At 43.1% G+C, this 21,802-nt stretch overlaps 1 protein-coding gene across 10 annotated transcripts in view; it reads left to right on the plus strand.

Moving 5' to 3' along the window:
- Rbp6 (RNA-binding protein 6) overlaps positions 1–21,802 on the plus strand; it is a 196,340-nt gene that overhangs the window by 149,782 nt on the left and 24,756 nt on the right. For all 10 annotated transcript variants that reach the window (XM_065299877.1, XM_065299876.1, XM_065299883.1 and 7 more), the window contains one exon: positions 6,800–6,848. In XM_065299877.1, coding sequence (XP_065155949.1) covers positions 6,800–6,848 — 49 coding nt within the window. The remainder of the gene's footprint in view (positions 1–6,799; positions 6,849–21,802) is intronic.

Consider the following 21,802-nt stretch of genomic DNA (forward strand, 5'->3'; position numbering starts at 1 on the left):
AATTTTTTTCATTTTTACCCTTGGAAAAGGGTAAAATTTTCCTCCGCCTTATTTTGAATCATTACTCAGGAAGAAGGGACGTAAATCGTAAAATAAGAAATCGATCTCAAAATTGTTGTTTATCGATCACGAAATGGATGGCACTAGGCATTAAATATTTTATTTACCATAAATCACGAAATGAAGACATTGACCTCGATCATGTCGAACCAGCCAAAAAGCAAACCGCAGCCTGCTGCACGAGCGCAAATAGAAAGCGTGGCAAACAAGCGAGCGCATTACATAAATTATAACGAGGTAATGGGATATGAAATATTTCGTTGAATGGTTCGAACCCAAGCCTCTACCTGTACGACGGCCGCGCGCACATTTCATGACATCCGTGAATGCCTCTGCCGTCCGCACGAACGTCGACGTATAACGAGCGTCGTGGGCCGCCCCCGCGAAAGGCGTTTATAGGGAGCAGGAATGCGAATACGGCAATAAAATGAAATCGCATAGACTGGTGTGCCGCACCCCGAGTTTGCTATTGAACATGAAAAGGTCCTCCTTACAGGGCGAGCAATGTATAAATCAAAACTTAATAAATACATTAAAACTTATCAAAACTTTTCATTGTCAAGTCAATATCGACTCTCAGCCTCTTCGATGTGTCTCAGTGGAATTTCACCATCGCGTAATGAAATAAAATAATGATTTATTACATCTCGTGGGGGATTTATAATGTTGGTAAAATTGTTTGCGACATGGCAGAGTCGCCGCCGCCGCGCGCATTGAAGGAATAAATGAGAAAATGTCGACAATATCAAAACGAAATCTTTTATTATTTTCCACCAATGTTGCGCGCGCGGCTCTTTTTCGTCTCTTCTCTTCGACTTTGGTTCGTTTTTTTTTTCTGTTCATGTTCTTTTTCGTGTCGCTATACATTGTACATATTCGATACACGATAAGAACATAGAAAACTTCGTTTTTGTGATAATAAATTTGCAAGAAATAAAAAAGGACCCATCGAACATTGACAATAATATATAAAATCAATTCTAATTCCAGTGGGATTTTTCGTGCGCGTTCGTTCATTCTAGCAAATACAGAATTATTTAAAAACGCATAAAAACAAATTTGTTTAGTTTTGTACACGCTCGATTTGTGCTCGCATTTTTATTAATTTAATCTGCATTTGCGCTTTTTTTTGGTTGCAGTTGTGCAATCGAATGATATTTACAATAGCTTTCAAATGCAGGCGGCGGTAATGTAGGCGGTATAAATTTATTCGTATGGAAAATGGATATAGTCACTTAAATTTTGCATGTATTTATTATCGTTTGTTTTGAAATTGCCGGCCGAATACGAATATAATGGCCGTTTATACGCATTACGAAACATCCTGCGACTATTCTGAATGCGATTGTGCGTCCTGCGTATGACTCATAAAGGCTGAGTATCGTTGATGACCAAAACAGTATCCGAGCTGAAAACGTTGCTAACGACACTCCGTAGCTGTTATTCATTTATGTAGCTCTGCGAATTGTTATGTATAATTACAAAAAGCATAATTTGTTTACGCACAATGATCTCAGTCAACCGCATGACCACAACAGCAAAAATTGTTTGCTTTTCAGTGTTAAACGTGTTGGTTTTTCATCTTATTTTGTATTTACAAGTGCAAGGTGGAAATGTAGAGGGTAATATGTGGCCAGGAGTGTTTTGGGGCGATTTAGCACGTGGCTTTCCTCTCAGCCCGTCGACGTGCATCGCTGCAACGCGTTCTCATGCGGTGGGGTGTTTCGTTGCGGGGTTGCGGCCGCGGCTATTGAATTATGGCGGACTCGGTTCGAATGTAAATGCGAGCCACACCGTGCTACATTCTCCACTATCGGTTCTGCTGCAATGGTTTCACCTTTCCCTCTTTCGCTCTTCGAACTTCTTCTCCTGCAAGATTTACACACGTTGCTTTCGGATAAGATTACAAAAGCAACGGCGTAAGGTGCGCGGTGCTTTTAGTTGGCTTTTGTTTCCTTGTAACAATGCCCAGTTTAATATGTGTGCATATCATTTACGCTTAAACACCTTATCCCTTAAATTTGGGAAGGAAAAGTACGTACCCGTTACATTGTAAACGAACGTACATTATGACCGCGCCATTGTTCAAGAACGCATTTTTGTATTGCTGGAAAATGTCTGCGGGCGCTCATATTCAAGTGGGTAGTTTATGACCGTGCCAGGTAAGGTGCGATAAAACATGGAAGAGGGTGGGCAAGACCTCGGTACGATGCGATTAATTTTTTTTTGCTTTGGTGAGGCGTTTTATATTCGGCGATGTAATTTGTTTTAATTTTCACCTTGTTATCAAATAAAATTAACGTACGCCCGTCTTGTCGAATTAAAAGTTTACTGAAACATGGTTTGTTATTACTGCTCTACCAGCCGGAAAAAATGAAATACAATCATTTATTTTAATATTTGATTTGCCGTTTCTGGAGACGCTTCTCGCACTTCCGGTATGCGTATGCAAGTAGGGCTGAAGCTATTTTCTACTTGACTTCATCTCCACTTGCCGCCCGGGCTCGCGCTGATAAATTACCAAACTCGGAGCCACTGGCAGGTAATTCGCTGGGAACTTTAGAAATTCTTACTTCTTAACACTTTTCTCACTTTAAAGCTAGCGCGCGCGCCCGCGCGTTTGCGTTCACCATTCCTATTTTTACCCTAGCTGGCGCTCTGGATATATAAAATGCGAGGCGCTGAACCTCACGCCACATTTCTTATCCGCGCTCGATTCGACTTTCACGAGTATCCGCTCGATTTCAGCACAACTTTTCGTTTTCGATGGGGTCTCCTGTGTGTTTGTTCACTCGCGGTCACATAATGGCAGTAATCGCCAGAAAATTACTCTTTTAGCTATAATACGTCACTATTCGTATTATAGCTAGAAGCAAATAAAACGTCGAAATGAACACACCACCAAAATGCTGTACACACAATCATGGGCTTTATTGCTTTGTGTGGTTGGGTTTTATAATTCAAAATTGCGCGGTGTAATTTATACTTACTGGTTATTTTCTAGTCGTGGGCGCTCTTGAATTAATCCGCAGCGCGAAAAAATTGCTCGCAGTGTCTCGCCGTAAACATTTGCTTGCTTGCGCGCGCGTCCTTGCGCCGCAGGGGATAATCGCATTGCAGAAACCTGCACGGAGCGTCGCGCAGGTGTCGGGTTGCCTGGTTGTTCCCGGACTGCGACGAAGGAAGCCCCCGCTTATTAGGATTTAGTTAGTGCTTGATGAGATAATAACGCATACAGGCAGATACTCTGGGGCTTGAAATTTTTGCCCTCGAAGTTCACAGCCCTGGCGAAACTGTTTTTGCGCAATTTCCCTCGAGCGCAAGAGACATTTCTACATAATGGCTGTGTACTTAGCAATGCGCACACTTTTTGTGACGATCTGATGTCCGAGTATTAATACGCGACATAAAAAAAGGTTAAAAGCATCGATAAATAAACGGGAATAAATCGTTCGACTTTTGAGTTATTTTGAGTAATTATTCGACAAAGGCAAAGCGGAAATATAAGGCCAATGGGGATCACAAAAAATACACGCTCTGTTTGTATTTATATTTTCCGTTTGCGCGCCGAATGGAAAAAGGAAGAGCGCGACGAGCAATGGAGATAACGAAGTAAATCAGTAAATCAAATTCTGGCAGTAATGCTATTAACATTGATTTGGTGCGTGTGTGCATGTGTGTGGGGGTGCGCACCCTCACCGTATACTCGTATCTGCATGTGTGTGGTGCAGACGTTCGTCGTAACAAGCCCGCATTCACCTACGCCCGTGCGCCAGATATAAATATGCGCCTAGATAAGATCAAATGGGTGGAGTGAACGTCATGCTTTGTTTAATGTGATTCGTTTTGCATGTTAAACGCGTGTTACGTAAATATAGGCTGCGGGTCTTTACGCTTTAAGCCCGCGCGCCGCAACGAAATATTATTACCCATAATGCCGAATGGAATCAAAAACGTATTTCGTTCGTATGGCGGCGTGTAATACGCAAGCACATTAAGCACATTTTCTTTCTATACATTCTGCATCATGTGTCGCCTCGATTTGGGGCAGTAACTTGGATTTGCGCTCACCGCGGCATGATGGATGTAATAAAGTGAAACAATATGTCGTCAATTGTGTGTGCATAGCAGTGCGCTGGTTCTAATAACTTCTAATCGCAAACGTTGCGCCACAAAGCGACATTGAGGTGAAACACACGTTTTAGTACTACGCGACTTTATGACTTCTGTACCGCGTGCTTGATGTTTATTCGCTGCGAGCTATCCGAAAACGATTATGCTGATATCGTTCTGTATCACATCCTCAGGGCTTCGCAACTTCAGACAAGTATTTGCATACTTGCATGTCGAATATAAATGTAAATATAAATATGGATATGCAAACAGATGAAGGTATATTTATGTCTTATAATCTATCATTGTGGATATTAGAAATAAATATATTTTTTTAATACTGGAACATTTTTTCTGCTCGATTCAGGTGAAAATATATGACGTATAAGGGAAGAATTACATATTTAACTTGTTTAATTCCATGAAGTAGAAATAGTTGGACATTTCTTGATTTCCCTAGATTACGTTAATCTGAACGCAATCAGCTGCAGCTATCACTCGAGGGAGTCGCGATCGCGACGTTCCGTTTCGTTTATCGCATTCGCTAATAGATTAAAATTACAAGACGAAGAAGCGGCAAGAATCCACACCGGCCATGCGATGAAATAAATTATTCATTCGTAATAAGTGATTGAAATTAAAATATTCAAAACCCTAATGCATTTTTAACATCGTCGTCTCTTCTCTTTGCGCGCCGCGCGAGAAAAAAAGCGTCCGCTTTAACAGCTAATTCGGTTCGCTTGATAATATAAGTACCGCCCAGCCCAGTGGAAATTTTTTGTTTGGTTCTCTTCATAATGCTAATGCATGAGGACGGATAGTGCAATTTGGAATTTCTGGCCAAGTTGCGTAACTGCTCGAAACTGCTTCAACTAACAAAAACTACTAAAAATCCTCTCGGGGATTTTTGCCGCTGCATTCGACTCGAACAAAAGTGTTCTTGTGTTTATATAACATGTAAGGGACTTTTATTCTTAATTAACGGTCGGTGCAGCGCGTTTACTTTGCGAACAGCGGCCGCAAAGCGTTGGAAAGAAAGTTTAATAAAATTGTTGGAGTACTCCTAATGCAATTTTAACTCGAGGAGAATTCTGATTCCAGCAACACGACACATACACGCGTATATGTACCTATATGATGTGCGAATCCTGTTTTTATTGCGAGTGGCACAAAATTTACAAACCGGACCAAATTACCATTTTTGTTGTTTAATGCGGCACGTTAGCATGTCATAAATATTTATTGTTAACTTAATATTTCGAGCATTTTTTGGTGCGTGGGTTTCGGAGAATTTATTTCGATATTTGACGTGGCGTAAACAAGAATCAGCATAAAATTCACTTTTCGCTTTGGTTCGGCGCGTGGGCGCCGCGATCGTTTGCCATTTCGGAAACAGGAATGTTACCTTTTCTAGCGTCGCTCAAAAGCGCGTTCCCGAATAAAATTTTTAATACTTGAGGCGGCGGCGCGTTTATATTTATCTGCGGGCAATAGTAAAACGCGCATGCATCGCCGAGCAAACAAACCGAGACGACGCCGCTCTCAAAGGTGCCATTAAAGTGCCGAATTGATGAACGTCTCGGTAAGGATATCAGCCGAATGGCTCCCAGGAAACCGGACCTTTCAGCCAGCGCCGAAAACGCCTTCGCCTACAAAGCGTCTCCGCACGCGGAAGGAAGTCGACTCTTGAAATTCCTTTGCACCTTCGCCCGGCGCCTTCACAATTTCAAACGGATAGTCAGCCCACACACTCACACAGATGAAGATAAGTCACGAGACGAGCGAACTGTGGGGATAAATAGCTAGCTGCGCGCCTATCAATTATAATCAGCGAACTATTTTGAAGCGACGGCATAATTAAAGCGCTCGACGCGCTTTTGAACATTCCCCCCGCGCATTTGCGCTCGCCGGCGATGCGTCATCGTCATCGTCACAGTGCGACACATTTTCGCCTACACATGCACACGCGTGCGCTAATCACCCGGTATTAAAAACAATACACGGACCGCTTTCGCTATTAAAAGTGATTTATGCTCGACGCTGAAAAATATTCCATTGTGCTTTTTACGTAATTACGCAGAGCCAGCCGGAGAGCGCGCGCGCGCTGTGGAATTTTCGGGTGTTTTGTATTCACACAGGTTTTTCAAACATTCATTGTGCGACGTCGCATGTTATGCTATTGTAAGCTAGGATTTACTCTACGTGGCACCACCACGAGCGCAGTTTAATTGTTTCCCGACGCATTCTTAAATCCGGCGCTGACTTTTTGCAGCATGGTGGAGGCGCCCGACTACGAAATGAAATAATAGTATAAGATTGTTGGCGGTCGCGCGGTAGCGTAGAAAAAGATTTATTGCCTGTTTACCAGCGGTGCGGTGCGTGCTGAATTGACACTTTACGGGCTTCATCGAAACTACATGTATTATGCATATAAATGTTCCGCTTGGTTGGGGCACTCGTTACGCCATTCTACGCTGCACCACGCTTCGCGGAATATTGTTAATTAGATGTGGGCTAGCAAAACCGCGCGTTCAACCAATACGGGGATTTATGATTGGGTTATAAAATTATTTTCACGTTAATATAATAATTCACTTTAATAATTTTTTACCTTATTTTGTTACAGATTGAGGATGCGATGTTAATGTTCGACAAACAGACGAATCGGCATAGAGGTAAGTCTTTTTTCCAATCCTTTTATATCTCTTATCGTATATGGTAAAAAGTCCTTTCCTTTAGATGAATATTTTTCCGTTGCAATATAATCCGTAAACATATACTGAATATATTTATACGATGCGAGAGGGAACGCGGTTATCTAAATTTTAAATCCTCGCAAGCAAACTTTTTCGCTTGTGTATTAACTGACAACGCATATCTATGCATGCGGGGGCTGGGCGGTGGAAAAACGAATGATACATCGAATGCATTCGGTGTTTTTTTTTTCGCTGGGCGCACCCTCGACGCTATGCTTTATCGTCGTCGCGAAGAAAACTCGCGCGCACGTTCGAATTCAGCCGGCGAGATGCATAAATATACTTTTGAATGAATATGTGTCAAGATGTAAGTGTAGCGATAAATCTTTTCTTGTTAGTTTTATCGGAAGTTTTCCGCGCGGCGCAAACTTTTCGCCGAAGAATGCATTTCGATAATTGAAACGATCTTACCGTTGCCCGCGCGTGCACACGCCGAGTAAGATAACATTTACGTCCGCGCTGATCAGTCTCAAAGATGCAAGGGAAATGGCCAAGTTTCGTGCGCCAGATCAAAACTTTCCAGGCGCACATTCCGCCGCTCCGATGGACGCTGGCTGGCGTGCGGGAGGCATTAGCCGAAATCACTTCACCTAAAACCACCTACTAACTCAAGCGTCCTGCGACCGAGCGTGTCGTAGCTGACCGACCTCGAAACGCCACTCTCTTGCTCACGCTTCCGGACGGGCACACGGAAAACTTTCGGCCAAATTGCATTTATTTGTTTTCGCCTTTCGTCTCTTATCGAATCAAGGCGCGAGCGGGCCGCGCTACCGACGCATTGATATACACTCCCACAGCGGCAAAACAAAAACTCGGCTAAATACAAACACAAAACAATTATCTCGCCTCGAAATCCCGGCGCGTTATTTTCATTACAAATATTATTACATCAAGCAACGGTGAAAAAAATCAGCACCGCTGATAAAGCAAATACTCTTCAAACCTACGCTAAAGAAGCGTACAACACAGATATTTGTTTGGGGAAAAAATGCACGACTCGCGTAAAATGTACGCACGAATTTTGCACGCAACGGATATTTATTCAGCGTGGATATAAATCTCGAGGCGTTTCCTACAAGTTTTTCTTATCCGTGTTTATTTATCATATGCAGAGCGTCTGTATTTTTCATATTCAAATCAAATTTCGTATTTTTTGCCTGCTTGTTTCTTTCAACATTGCAGGCCGCTTTTTTGCATGTATTTCTCACAATAGACACATAACATTGAAACTACAAATACTACACAATTTGCACGGCAAATAAATGCAAATATTCGGTGTGCACGCGCAAATTTTTGACTTGCCCCAATTGCGACGCAACTGTTTGCGAAACTAACGACGTGCGCCTAAACACGTTTCGCATGGAAATCGGAATGAATAAATAACGACGCGATTTACGCACGAATAAAAAAGCACCACCGCCACGTGGATAAGCGAAAAACTTTGCGGGGTTTTGATCTCAATTAGCAAATTGGTTTTTAATAAAAACAAAAGACCTCGCCGCAGGGCTGTCGCTCAATTTTTATGATAAATTAATATTTAGCGAAATATTCTTCTACCGTTTCTTCTTAATTAATCACTCGTTATTTTTTGCCATCACAAATGCGCTCCTCGGGATGCGCGACGTATAATTTATCAAACCTGTTACTCGTGCGATGATAAAAGCAGTGTTTTTATTATTAATCCATTTATTCTCAACTTTTGCCGATGCGGCAAAAAACTAAACAGTTTTCAAGATGGAACAGTATTGAGTGAAAATTAGACCGAAATTCCATTCGGGGTGCATTCGAGCAGCATTGGATGACAGCAGAAAAAAAAACTCGAGAGAAACCGAGGGGATAAGTGGAATAATCCCGGAGCACTCGCGCAGGCCGGCCGAAACGGTCAAACTTTCTCTCTTTCGCGGCCCGGGATTCGACCCCAGTGAGTGAGTTTCAATCTGCGCTCGTGTGCGTGTGTGCGCCTGCCATGCTTGCAAATATATTGCCGGATTATCTATTGACGCAACGAGCGCAATTTTTTTCTCGCATTCATGTGCGTACGTGAAAGATTGCAGCTCGTACAACAAGACCAAAACAATAGGGGTGATTTTAATAGCAACCAACCGTTATTAATCATATACGCAACTAGGAAGCGAAGAATCACGCGGTAGTCTCTTGTTTCCAAGATTCACCACCGGGGAATACTAAAAGATTATGTGTTTTGCTTTAAAATCCACCCCACTTTAACTTTTAATAGGTATTACTAATGTTATTATCATTTATTATTATTACAATTACGCCCTGTGCGCATAGCGCTCGACGGTGAGAACGAGAGCCGCGAGCGTTCTTAATTACAACCGAGCGCCCGGCGCTTCCACCATTGCGCTTAAAACAACAACACGATGTAACACACGTCCTGTACACGCACTGTTACATTGCCGGCGTGCGTTACCTTTTCGCTCTCTCGCTTTTTGTCGGTTTGTTTGCCCCATTGCCTCGTTAGCTTCCTTCGCATTGGTATGTGGGGCGTGTAGAGCACCGAAACAAAATATGAGATTGCCTCCGAAATGCCACTCGGCAGCGCACGGGACCAGATTCATTTTTACCTTCTATAAACAATAACCATTTGTCTCTGCGGCTTCCAGTAACTGCGATATTTATACACAGATATATATCGGGCGACGTGCGAGAAAGTACCACACGCCGAACACGACGTAAACCGCACAGCGCTGCGTTTTCAACATTAAAATCCAATAACAAGCTAATAACTCGTGATTCATTGCCTGGCATTCCACGCGCCTCCCTATTAATCTATTTTAATTAAAATTGAGTCCTTTATTTGCACCGCCGCGCGGCACGAATAAATCCCGCTTCTTTCATGCGGCTGCGAAACTAGCAAACTTTTTTTTCACCTTCGACCAGACCACCCTCGTGATTTGTTGCTGTTCTATGCGGTCATTCATATTAAAACGTTATGCGATCGTACAACACACATATTGCTCTGGAAAAAACCTTTTCATTACGTTTTGAGGCGCATCTCAACATTTATGTCGCAATGAAGAAATGGAGAAATGATGAATTTGCAGTTTGGAAAGTTTACTGTGCTCGCTTGGTGAAAGAATGAAATTTTTCACGTCTGCGCGTCGCGAATATAAATCTTTTGCGAGCGCGGTAAATATTTATGAGCGTTAATTTACTCGGGAAACAAAGCGCGCGCCGGACGACTCGTACAAAAACGTCAACGCGCGCGCGCCTTCCATAGAAAAGGGGAAATCACTCGGAATTAATATTTTAGTAAAACCCAATTGAATTGTCACGAGTTTTTTTCTGCCGCCATTGTTTGCTGCGAAGCTTATCGGCGCAGAACAAACGAGTCGGTTATTTATGCAACTTGTTCGCACACTATTAAGTAAACTTTCGACGTGCGATGGGAACAAAAATTGATGGTACTTATTTGTAACAATGGAATAGCGGAACTCGGAACGCAAATTGTTTGTTGGAACTTGTTGTGTACAGTCGTAAAGTTAGCGCATTATCGTAATCAAGCGTAATGGCGCGTTGATTTTGATATTGTCAACGCGAAATGGCCAGCTCGGCTTGTTGACGAATGAAGAATAGGCAATGAGGACGCAGAGTGGACGGAATGGGGTGAGCAGTAAAACGATTGCGCTAATCGACTGCGTTACATTACGGTTGACGGATGGACAGCGCGTTCTTTTTTCATGTTCAAGCCTCGTTTGAAACTTCTAACCGGCTGTGAGTGGGTATTGGAATTAGGATTAGGTTGGCGGATGTAGAGGAAGCAAGTAGTGCGTTTGATGGAATGCGGCCATCGGAGATGTCTCGCACGTGCGACGCGGACGTCCGCGTGCGCGCACACGAAATAAATAGTGATTAAATTAACGTTTGTGTGTGACGGTGGACATTTCGATAGGAATCACCCATCAGCATATCGACAGCCGTTCGACATCTCTCGACGTCGTCGCACGGTTGACTTCAGGGCTGGCGAGCGCGCCGCGGTTCGTTCGCATCACGCACGAGTTGCACGCGGCTTACACACATCGATGGCGACGTTGTTGTTTGCGCGCCGCCGCCGACCATACCACCCGTCCGTCGGATTCAATTTGTTTGCCGTATCATTATTGACGGCCTTGTCGACTCTTGGGAATCACAACTATGCCGACGCTGCTCCCACGTCGCGTTTCTGGGGCTTCGGCGAACGTAAATTACATGAGCGACCGGCCAATTCGAATACAATTTGTGCATTAAAGCTGCCGAGCGTTAACAAGCTCCGCTCGATTTTTTGTCATGTCATTACAGCGCAAAACGTAATTGTAGGACAACCATGTCGTCCAATTTATTGTAAAAATAAACTACCCATTTGGTTGTCAATTAACATCCTAAATTGAGCTTGGATCGAAATGCATTTGGGGAATTAATTTTGCTTGACGTCCATCTTGGACTCGACCTTTCACTGCCAAATTGAATCCGAATCCGATTTCAGTGCTATTTGAACCGAACGCAACACGAATGAGAAGGGGGAGGTATCCGTTTATCCAAGTGTTGTTTGTTTGCGAAAGTTATGAGCGCGTAATTGATTGACACCTCGGCTGGGCTGGAATATCGTTTTGAATAATGCAACTGGGACAAACCGGGTGGAGACTGCGAATGCATTTATCGCTGGCGTACATGTGCCCCCGTGTGCGCTGTTCGGACAGAACGATGCCGAGTTGCAAAGTCCCGCAATGCACCCGAGAACTGGGCGAATGCGATGGAGGTAATCCGGTTATTAAATTATCGACTAGACAGCCGGGCGGTTCGGTAGCGCGCGTCACGCCGCTTAGCGCTGCGCCCTCGTTGTGTCTACCTGTCTTTCGCCCAGCGTGGAAGACACGTCGGAAACGGGTTCAATATACATGATTGTTTCCGAAAATGAATATAAGTTGCACATAGTTTAATTCGCTTTCCTCTGCAATTAGCTAATGTCCTGCGACATAAAACCCAGCCTGATGATCTAAATTAAAAGTCCTGTTGTATCAATCTTGACTGGAGCTGTTCGTGCTATTCTTAGCGCATAATTGCATAACATTTTGCGTCGATTTTCGTATAACACAATTACACTTAGACGAAATTTAATTTGATTAACTTCCATGTTTCCACGTTGTGCACTTGTCTCGTCATTATGACGCTCGGGTAACCTCTTCAACAATGCTGCGATAATTTCATCTCTTCGCTATTAATAATTTCGTTAATCGTTCGAAACATTATTCGTTGCGCTCGTTGCATAACACGATAGATTTCGCACATTTCGATGTGAACCAATTAAATGCATCGAATTGTTGGTTTCATTGATTTAACTCTGCGCGTTTGTTCTAATAATAATGATATTCAATGGAATTAAATTCCGGCCAGCCCAAAGAAATGCGAATTTAATTGCTTGTTGATTTGCATTTACGGTGTTGAATTACGGGGGAGGTTGAGGGTGAAATCGAAAGTGTCATAATCTCCTGACACATCACGGTACGCGTGTCGTTGTCAAGGGGTCGTTTGTTTCGTTGGTGGCAACATTATGTATGCGTTCATTAATTCTTGTCGGCGACAAACTGCTTGATTTGTTATGGGTAGTCTTGATTACAATTTATCAAATTTTATTAGCTATAAAAATATTTCAAAACAATATCATAATAAATTTATATTTCAAATATTATACGCATTACAAACATTTTGGTGGAGTGATAAATAATATTGCATTGCAGTGCAAATTATATGCATTCGAACCGGAATGTTTAATAATTGTATATATTCGAAATATTGCCGAATTGATTGAATCCGTGCGGTGTTTCTATACCATTGATATTTTGTTTGAGATTTATTAATCGCAATTCTGGAGGTTTAGTTCTTTAAAATGTCATTATAGTAGATTTGAATTATTTTTACGTAGTGAAATATATTTTTGTATAGAAATAATTACTGCATTTTTTCACGTTTGTGCGGAAATTGCAAGCGCGTTGTCAGACTATAGTTTTTGTTGGTTTTGACATTTATATAAAATTTCATGAAGAATCGGATTAAAGCGTGAGAGTTGGATTTAAAAAAACCGTCACCATTTTTGAAACTATTTATTTCGTTTCCGACACACAAAAAAGGAACAATGATATACACGCACCAAATATTTCGTGTGAAGCCGCAAACATGATGGTATTTTTTGTGTGAAAACGAATACATGTTCTATCGGATTTATTCAATATATACCTATAAAATTTCTTTTTAAATTTGTGTTGATATATGTGCAAAGTAATTTACTAATTCTTGCTTTTTTTTGCTTCCAGGTGAGTTTAAAACATTATTGAACAAGATTAGAAAACTCAGCAAAGTAGTTTGTGAGCAATGGCGAGTGCAAGCCGTAAGTTTTTCCTCAAACGTATTATCTGGTTTTAAGTAGAAATAAATAGTCGGGGCGCGCGAAGGAGGAGCGGTGCGAGAGTGGAAAAGAGTTTTTAAGTAATTTCAGGACTTTATGAAAGATTAATCGGAAAGTTAAGCATTTGCCCAACGCGCTCCACCCCGTCCGCGTGTATTTTACGTATAAATAAAGTATCAACTTTTTCTCGATGCCCCATCGTTTGAGCTCATTTAACTTCGTTAAGTATAGATAATTCGTTAGCGAGCGAACGAGTCTCCACGAAAATGGATTTGTCGGTGGTGTGGAGGCGCCGAGCACGCGCAGGCTTCATCTGAGGAATAAGCGGACGATCGACTTCTTAATTGCGTATTATAAGACCTACGAACCCATTATTTTCCACTTGTCGATAATTTAACTTTTTCATTTTTCCACGAAAAACTTACTCGAATATCTTCGGTAACCGATGCAATTACATATGTTAATATACCGTGAAAGTAATCTATTATCATGATTTTTTTCGTATGGGTTTAGTTGGGATTTCCGCATTTTATTTACATACCGTAATATATTGTCGCCGGTGGTTTAGGAAGGGCTGTCAGTATGATCGGGCGGAATTCGTGTCATAAATTGAGGGCGCTCTGCAATTGGGGTGAAATCTATACGCCGCCTGAATAAATAATCAGCGGTCGAGTCGCTCGGGAAAATTGTGCACCGCCACCCGGCGGTTAATTCGATATTGCAATATTATTCCTGGCCGATTGACGTTTTCTATGATTTATCCAGGCATGCATAGTCGCGCCGAATTAAATAAATGCATTCATATTGACTTTTGTGTATTTTGAAGGTTATGTAACCTTGCATTAGCAATGGATAAAAAGAAATGATCATCATTAGTGGCAATTTCATTATCAAACCAGGCGATGGGAGAAAATTACATTGTGTCTCTTCGACGGCGCTCGCGCTCTGAAACGAAGGAAATAAAACAGCGGCCACACGATCCTAGCATCTTATTCCAACGGGTCTGCATCCGCACTAGTTTAAGTTGCTCCGACAAAGCCCTAGGTGTGATAAGACCTCATCTACTTACTTCACTTGCCGTCGCGCTTCGTCTTTGCCACTTGCCTGAATCCTCGAGCGCTGCAAAACGCAGAAAACTGGCTTGGATTTTAATTAAATTCTACTTGGTAACCACTCGCTGCTCTTCTGCTTGTAGCACCGCTGGATACAGTGTTATTTTAAGGAGACTAAGGTCGAATTAGACATTTTGTATTTTATTTTAGCATATCGACTGTAGCACACGAAATATTTATCCGGGGGCCGGGGCGATTAATATTCGTTCAATTCCGCAAACTTCTTTATTAATACATTGAACAATGGACCGTTCTGTAATTTAAAACCCCCCAGCTTTGTGCGTTTCGGACAATATGAAATTGTATTAAACGTTCCAAGCGTTAGGGCACAAGGCGGAAATTCCAGCCGAATTTACGAAGAGTTTTTGTTAGCACAATCGTGTGTATTTAAACTTGATTTATATAATAATTTTGGGAATTACAAGTCGCTGAATGCGGGCGCTGGTAATGAATATTCTCGTTTGCATTGCGGAGGTCGCCAGTGTGTGTATATTGCGGAGGCGCCGGGCGCATATTAGAATTTCGGGAATCTATATTTCGAGTATTAATTGGCTTAAAACAGAAGCATAATGGTTTTGATATTTAAGTACTTCGTATAAGGAATGTTTTACATAAATATAACTGCTAGCATGATGAATTAATTTTAGAAAATTTAGTTGTGCAGAAAGCTTAATATTAAACGACTTGCTAGTAATCGGCGGGGTAATTTTCGGTTGCGTTATAAAATCTTTGTACTGTTTGTTTTAATGCATCGTTCAGCACAATTGCGCGTGATGCGCCTTCGGTTGCGGCGAGTTCCTGCAGGGCCTACGGATATATTTTGTATTATGGCGAGCGTTAAAGCGATTACCGGCGACGCTAATGTGCCGGCCAAGTAATTAAATCGGAGCAATGTGCGGTTCGAATTTTAACATCATAACTGCTTCGACTCGAGCTGTAGCCGCTTTAGAGCGTGCGCCAGAAGAGGAGCGGGAGCAACGTGCCACTTGCGTCTGGTTTGGGTTGCGTTTTGCCGGTGGTAATATCTGTGAAATACTGCCCGGGGGCTCCGCCGGCGTTAGGAAATGCGACGGGCATAGATATCCCGTATCCATCGCACAATAGATAACAATAGCGCGCCGTTTAATTCACCTCTGCGTCGCAGGTTAAACAGTTTCCTTCTTCGTCGAAATTATTTATCATTGCGTGTGCACGCGCGAATTTATGCGCGTGCATATCGGAGCACATTGAAGTCGTTGTTGGCTTCCCGGCTTCCTTCAGGGCGGTATTTTTTATTTGTCGTTTAACTTTATTGGCGTGCCTAATGCCGCTCGCCGTCCGCGCTCTTCTCGTTGTGGTCATTACGCGTTGTAACATTTCCACGCGCAGCGCCAGCCGTTTTGCGCTCGCTTTGCTTTTATCGTTTATTAGTTTATTAGATAGACGCACTTAAAGTCGAGTGCTCGCGCGCAATTCGCCGCTGCTAAAATTATACACTTACAAAAGTTATTACAAACAAATGCCAGTCACTTCTTGTCTGCGCGTCGCTTCCGCGAAGCTGCTCCCCTCGTTTCCACCTAGTTTTACGCGCGTACGTTTCACCACCGCGTGCAGCACGACGAGGAAGGGTTTTCTCGTTTGGAGACTTGTTACGTTTTAGTGCCGGGCGGTTTTTCCTCAGCGTGCGTGCGCGCCTCAAGAATGTGGGATATAAATATTCGTACCCGCCGCCGGAGAGAAATATAACGCACGAAATAATCAGTCTTTATTATCCGAGCGGAAGTGAAAATGAAAACGGAAACGTCGCGAATAAAATAAAGGAAAGGGTGCGCAGTGAGTGTAGGTATTCGCTCTGCTCTCACTTCCTCTCCGTCGACGGCGCTTGCTTGCACACACACACTTGTAAATCACGCGCGGCCGAGGCCTGGAACGAGGACGTCCCGGGTTGGGTTTGTCGAGGAAACGAAGAGCGGGCATGTTTTATGCGCCCATTGTGTTTCACTTAACAACTATGCATAGTTGCGAAGATATTTATGTATGTGCGTCTTCGCAGCGCACCGGCATTCATTCGCATCCACATCAAACTTTACGGCGTGAGTGCACGTTGTGGAATTCATGCCTTGTCATGTGGACAGTTTTTAAGCGCCCCTTATTTATCACCGTTTATGTTCATGGTGTCAGGTTCTGTCTATAGTCATGCATAGATTTTAAATTGAATTTTAAATACGTCGTTATGATGTGCTACTATTGGCAACCAAGTATGCATCTTGTATCTCAGAATGTGTTGAAAAAAAAACATACGATACAACCGGGAAGTACAATTTATTTCCTCGGGTTTTAATTTAATATAAGGATATGATTACGGCTGAATGGTGGTGAATTGAAGCAGAAATCGTTGAACCATAACAGCGTTAATGCAAACAAAAGGCGCCCTGCAATAAATAGACATACGTGCGAATAATATGCCGGTCCGCAAATTTGTGCCTACGCAAATTCTGGCTCATCAGCATACATCGTAAATTTATCTTCCTTATAAAAATTTTCCCATTTCGGCAAACAGAGGAAATATGCAATTGCTGATTCGGCGATATTTTATATGCTAATGGGGCTCGACAATGGGTTTTTTGTTCGTGGCCGGATTTCTATTGCTTGGAGGGAAAAAATCACGTCAATAGATAGAAAAATGCGCTGAAAACGCGATCAAATCAAATAATTATTGTATTAAGAGGCCAGGCCGACGTAGTCACTCTCCGGGAATAAAACCCATTTATTTTTTACTCACGCTGCAGTTTCTACTCGCCGCTGCATATACGAATACATGCAATGTTTGTTTTGTTTGTTAGATCATTAGAGGCAATTTCGTTTCTCGACGTTTGCTTGGCGCATGGGCGTCGAGGGTGGGTGGCGAGGGACTATTTTTCAAATGATCCCGGTGCGTGATACGCCTCTTGTCAAGAATACTCGGATTAATGGATTCGAGCGATTTACGAGAAAGTTTGCGTGATGGCCTCATCGGTTAATTATTTCCTCGATTCGATATATCCCGGCCATCCCTTTGCGCCCACGCGCACACGTGTTCGCTTCCAGGTCATGATACACACGGAGGCGCCCTCTTGCACAATACATATCTGGATTAAACATATGCTTTGTTTCTTGCCGAGTGCGCGCACACGCCTACGCCGCACATATATTGTGCATAGATAAACATCTTAATGTTCGGAAAACCGCGCCGCGCCACCTTTTCACATGTTCAGTTTCACCTTTGCGCACGTGAATCTGTTTTATTGTCTATTTTGTTGCTACCCCTTTCTCGGCGTCGAAATTTATTTAGGTTAGCAGTTGAATTATCTTATTTTTAGTTCCATGCATATAAAACTTTTATAGATACGTCGGCGTTCTTCGTCGGCTAACGAACATCCACTGATAACACGATCTTTTATTATATCGTGTGCTAGATAGTTAACTTTGGTAATTAGGACGATTTTATGCGTTCGTTAACTTGGTTGCGTTGCACATATGCTTGATGGGGTTTTAATTGGATGAAGCCAGTCCATGAGATTTGCCAAAAACGAAAGGGAAACAAAAAGTGCCAGCGAAGCCATAAACTGTTAAACTTTTTCATTGAGGAAATTTAACGCTATGTAAAATTATGACTGTTTCGGAAAAGCGAGTTTCTTTGACTGTAGCTCCTCGAACCCCCTTCCAACACGTCGATATTTATAGTTGTAGCGTTGGGTGCTGGTGGCGTTTAACTTCGGCTATATTTTAAGTTAACATTCTCTGGCTGCCCGAAAAGTACGCGTGTGTTTGCTTCGCGCGGTCCTAAATTAAATTTTATATATGTTGAAATATTTTACTGCAGTTATATGGATGAGAAGAGTTCTTAAGGAGATTGCCTTCGCGGCACCTTTAAGAACGGCGCGCGCCTCCCGTTCGTACATTTTCCACTTATTTCTTCGTTTTTTTTTTTTGCTTGCTTCCTCGAAGCCCACATATAAGCCATAATGCATCATCCACATCCACTTCTTTCACTGCTTCTTTTGCGCGAGTATAGCCAGCTCGCCATGGCTATATTACGTGGGAATATAGTGGAAAATTTAAATTTTTATTCCGTACCTCGGTGCATTTTATCATTGGAACGAGGACGGCTAAAGAATTATAATACAAATAGCGCTTACATTCCGGACCGAACTTGCAATTTGTGTGCTAAATTAAATGTTAATGACATGCGCACATTGGGTTTTATGTGGGCGAGATATATCATGATAATACTAACGAGTGTCATGAGAGACACTTGATGGATGTCTGTGGACGGTTGCATTTTTAAGCGCGTCGTAAAGTTAAATCCACCAGGCGGCCAACTGATTTATATTTTATATAATTTTGCACCTAATTATTAGCGGCTTGACGTTGGCAGAATTCCCCGCTAGAATACTAAATACGAATTTTCATGTCGTAATGTTTTGTGGTACATAAATTTCTCGCCGCCCGTAAAAGATATTGTTACGATGCGCTGGCGGGCGAAACCGGAAGGAAAAACACCGGAGCCATCGGGGGCCAGTCACAGCGAGACGTTGCATGTTTTATTACGTGGCATTAATTTATTTTATAATTACGACCTACCCACAGCGCTAACAATGACAAAAAATTCGAGCATCACACCATCATCATAATGGCCCATCACGAGCGACACCGTGCGATGGTTCGTGCATTTATTTGCACGTAGGCTTAGATGTGTCTACCGCACACGGGTAAAGTGCGTTGTCAAATAATTTTGCCGTAAATTCACGCATGAAGATCTAGTTTCAATTAAAACTATCGCGCTCGTCGGCGTTTAATGCGACATCCACGGAGCCTTTTAATTGCGAGAGGAGCGCACTCACGCGTTAGTTACGTACTCGCATAAGCACTCCGGTGGAGGTGGAGGTGGAGGCGCGCTGGGAGGGTTAACTAGGGTCGCTCGGCGGCGCTTTTAAGAACCGGGGTGTGGCAGTATATATACCGGGGTTTTATTGCAACGCGCGAACACCTGCTGCGTTTTAAATTACAACCGAGAATCTAAATATTGCGTGAGGATATGCATATCAAATGATTGCGCGTTACCGCCGCAAGGCGACGGTGGGGGACGTGTGGCGGCCGCTATCTTAACTTGTGATAAATCTCTTTAATTGCCGGTAGGTCGATGGGCGGCTCGACGCGCTCGGAACTTTGGCCTTCTAAAATATGCAAATGCCCAGGCCTTTCAAGCGGGGGGCGAGTAGTATGAGTCGGGGGTGGAAATTTGTGTCGAAGCTTTCGACTTTTGAGCACTCCGGGATCGCCTCGCCGTTGTCGTCGTCGTATATATCATAATCCCTTCCTTTCTCGCATTTCTGACCAAATCCTACATACATTTACAAATTTATTTCCGTTCGAAATCCCCGGACGCTGCGCGGCGACATTATTCAAATAAGTTTTGAAAACCGGTAAAAGCTCGAAAGGCAAAAGTTTAATACAAAAGTTCGTCGATAGTTTTTTTGCTCCTCGTTGCTCCCCAGCTTTGCCGAACGAGATTTCATGCTGCAGCTGGATAAAAGGGCAGGGCAGTGTGTTTTAGGACTTTTGAAATCGCTGACCGCGACCGCGAAAAGCCGACGCGATGGGATAATATATATTTGTGCGCATTTACAATCAAAAGATCAGCGGAATGCAGATTATGGTCAGCGCGCTGCTGGGTTGAATGTGTGTAACTTTTGCGAAAGTGTTATTTAGCAGCTTTAAACCTGGATTGCGGGACCGGCGTTGTGGTCACTGCGCCGAGCAGCAATGTTACTTAAAGCGGTTTTGTAATCCCATAGCGGCTGCCGTGCGGGTGTATGTGATGCCAGCGCGCGAAAACGCCGCCACTATATACGTAATAAGATTTTGATTGTAAATTACATAATGGTCGTATTTGCACTCGACGCTCGACGAGAGAGCCTCGCACTTTGCGCACACCTTCCTTCCGACTTCATACATATTCCGACCGAGTACCAGACGCGCTAACAGCGGGGCGACGCCGGCAAAGTGGGTTAAAAGATTTTCCAAGTAACGCGGCGCGATCGTTTCTCTTCACCCTCCTCGCGCTTGCACCATTACCTAGCGCCGTACGCGTCAGGCAGAAATCGAACGCTTTTCTTGCCGGGTGGACGCCTTCGACAATTGCTTTTAAAGTTTGTATATATTAAGGAAATGCGCTGTAACGCGGAGGAAAAGGTCGAGTTGATGCTTGGCGTTTGGCATCTTTGGTGGCAATTAAAAATGGACGAGATGAGGGCAAATCAAAGGGTCAAATGAGCGCATTTACATTTTACCTGACGATCGTCAATATTTGACTTGCGCCGCAATTCAAAATGGCGAACTTTGCAATAGTTGAATTTGTATAAGAGAGCTGCTTGAATTTAGCTTGCCTGCACACCTGGTGTCACCATTAATCTGAAGTTGAGCTAATGAATCAATCCGCGCAATGATACGTCGTTTCGGCGCGTTCGTCAACTGCCTGCCTGCTTTATCGCTCATCCATCTTCATTCCCCGTTCATCTTCGCCTACCTCGAGACTGACTCACGCTCTGATGGTCGTAGCGCCTCGGCGCCACCTTTTTCACGTTGCCCGGCGCCTCCACTTTACGCTCCCCACGTTAATTTGCTCGAAAAATTACGATAAATGAAACGGCAGTCGGTCCTCTTTACGGTAACTGATTTGGTCCGTTGTTATTTCATTATAAGTCATCTTGCACAAAAAACGCCGACCATAAATTGCTCTCTTAACTCATCTTAATACTGAATTACGATCCGGAGATTTTGCCAGTGAGGACATAACAGAGTATAAACGCAGTCTAACTTAGGATTGCGGTTTTTTTAATTAAAATGCGCCCATACGACGCCTCGTTCTCTTGCGCTCGTTGAGTTAATAAATCTTCACGAGATAAATCTGTGCGCGTACGCAAACGCAACATTATCGTTTCATTCAATTAACAGTCGTGCGTCTTGTGTCACGCGGCACGATTCACATATCAGTGTCAGTGCGAAAGCCTGCGACGGTGTTATTTATCGCGTGTATTAAATACCGCACGCGGACTGTTTATGCTCGCCCGGAAGCGGTAAAGATAACCCCTGCACAGGCGCAACCGGGTCAAAACCAAGCGAGGAGAGGAAGTCTTGGATCCTAGTTTTGCCCAAGATAAACTAAACATTGACGAGAGCTTTGATCTGTAGACATAAGCAACAGAAGCGGCAAGGCAGAGACAAGTCGAAGGGCTTTGTTCAAGCGACATCGTTAAGTCAACCAGATGAGATATAGATTATCCAGAAGACAAAGGCTATACGTGTGTATATGTGTACGGTCCTGGTCTAAAGATTTAAAC

Source organism: Atheta coriaria, unplaced genomic scaffold, assembly GCF_025399875.1.
Source record: "Atheta coriaria isolate IRGN ID8LTWV9N9 unplaced genomic scaffold, Caltech_Dcor_3.1 hic_scaffold_3_pilon, whole genome shotgun sequence".
In the NCBI taxonomy this organism is placed as follows: Eukaryota; Metazoa; Arthropoda; class Insecta; order Coleoptera; family Staphylinidae; genus Dalotia; species Dalotia coriaria.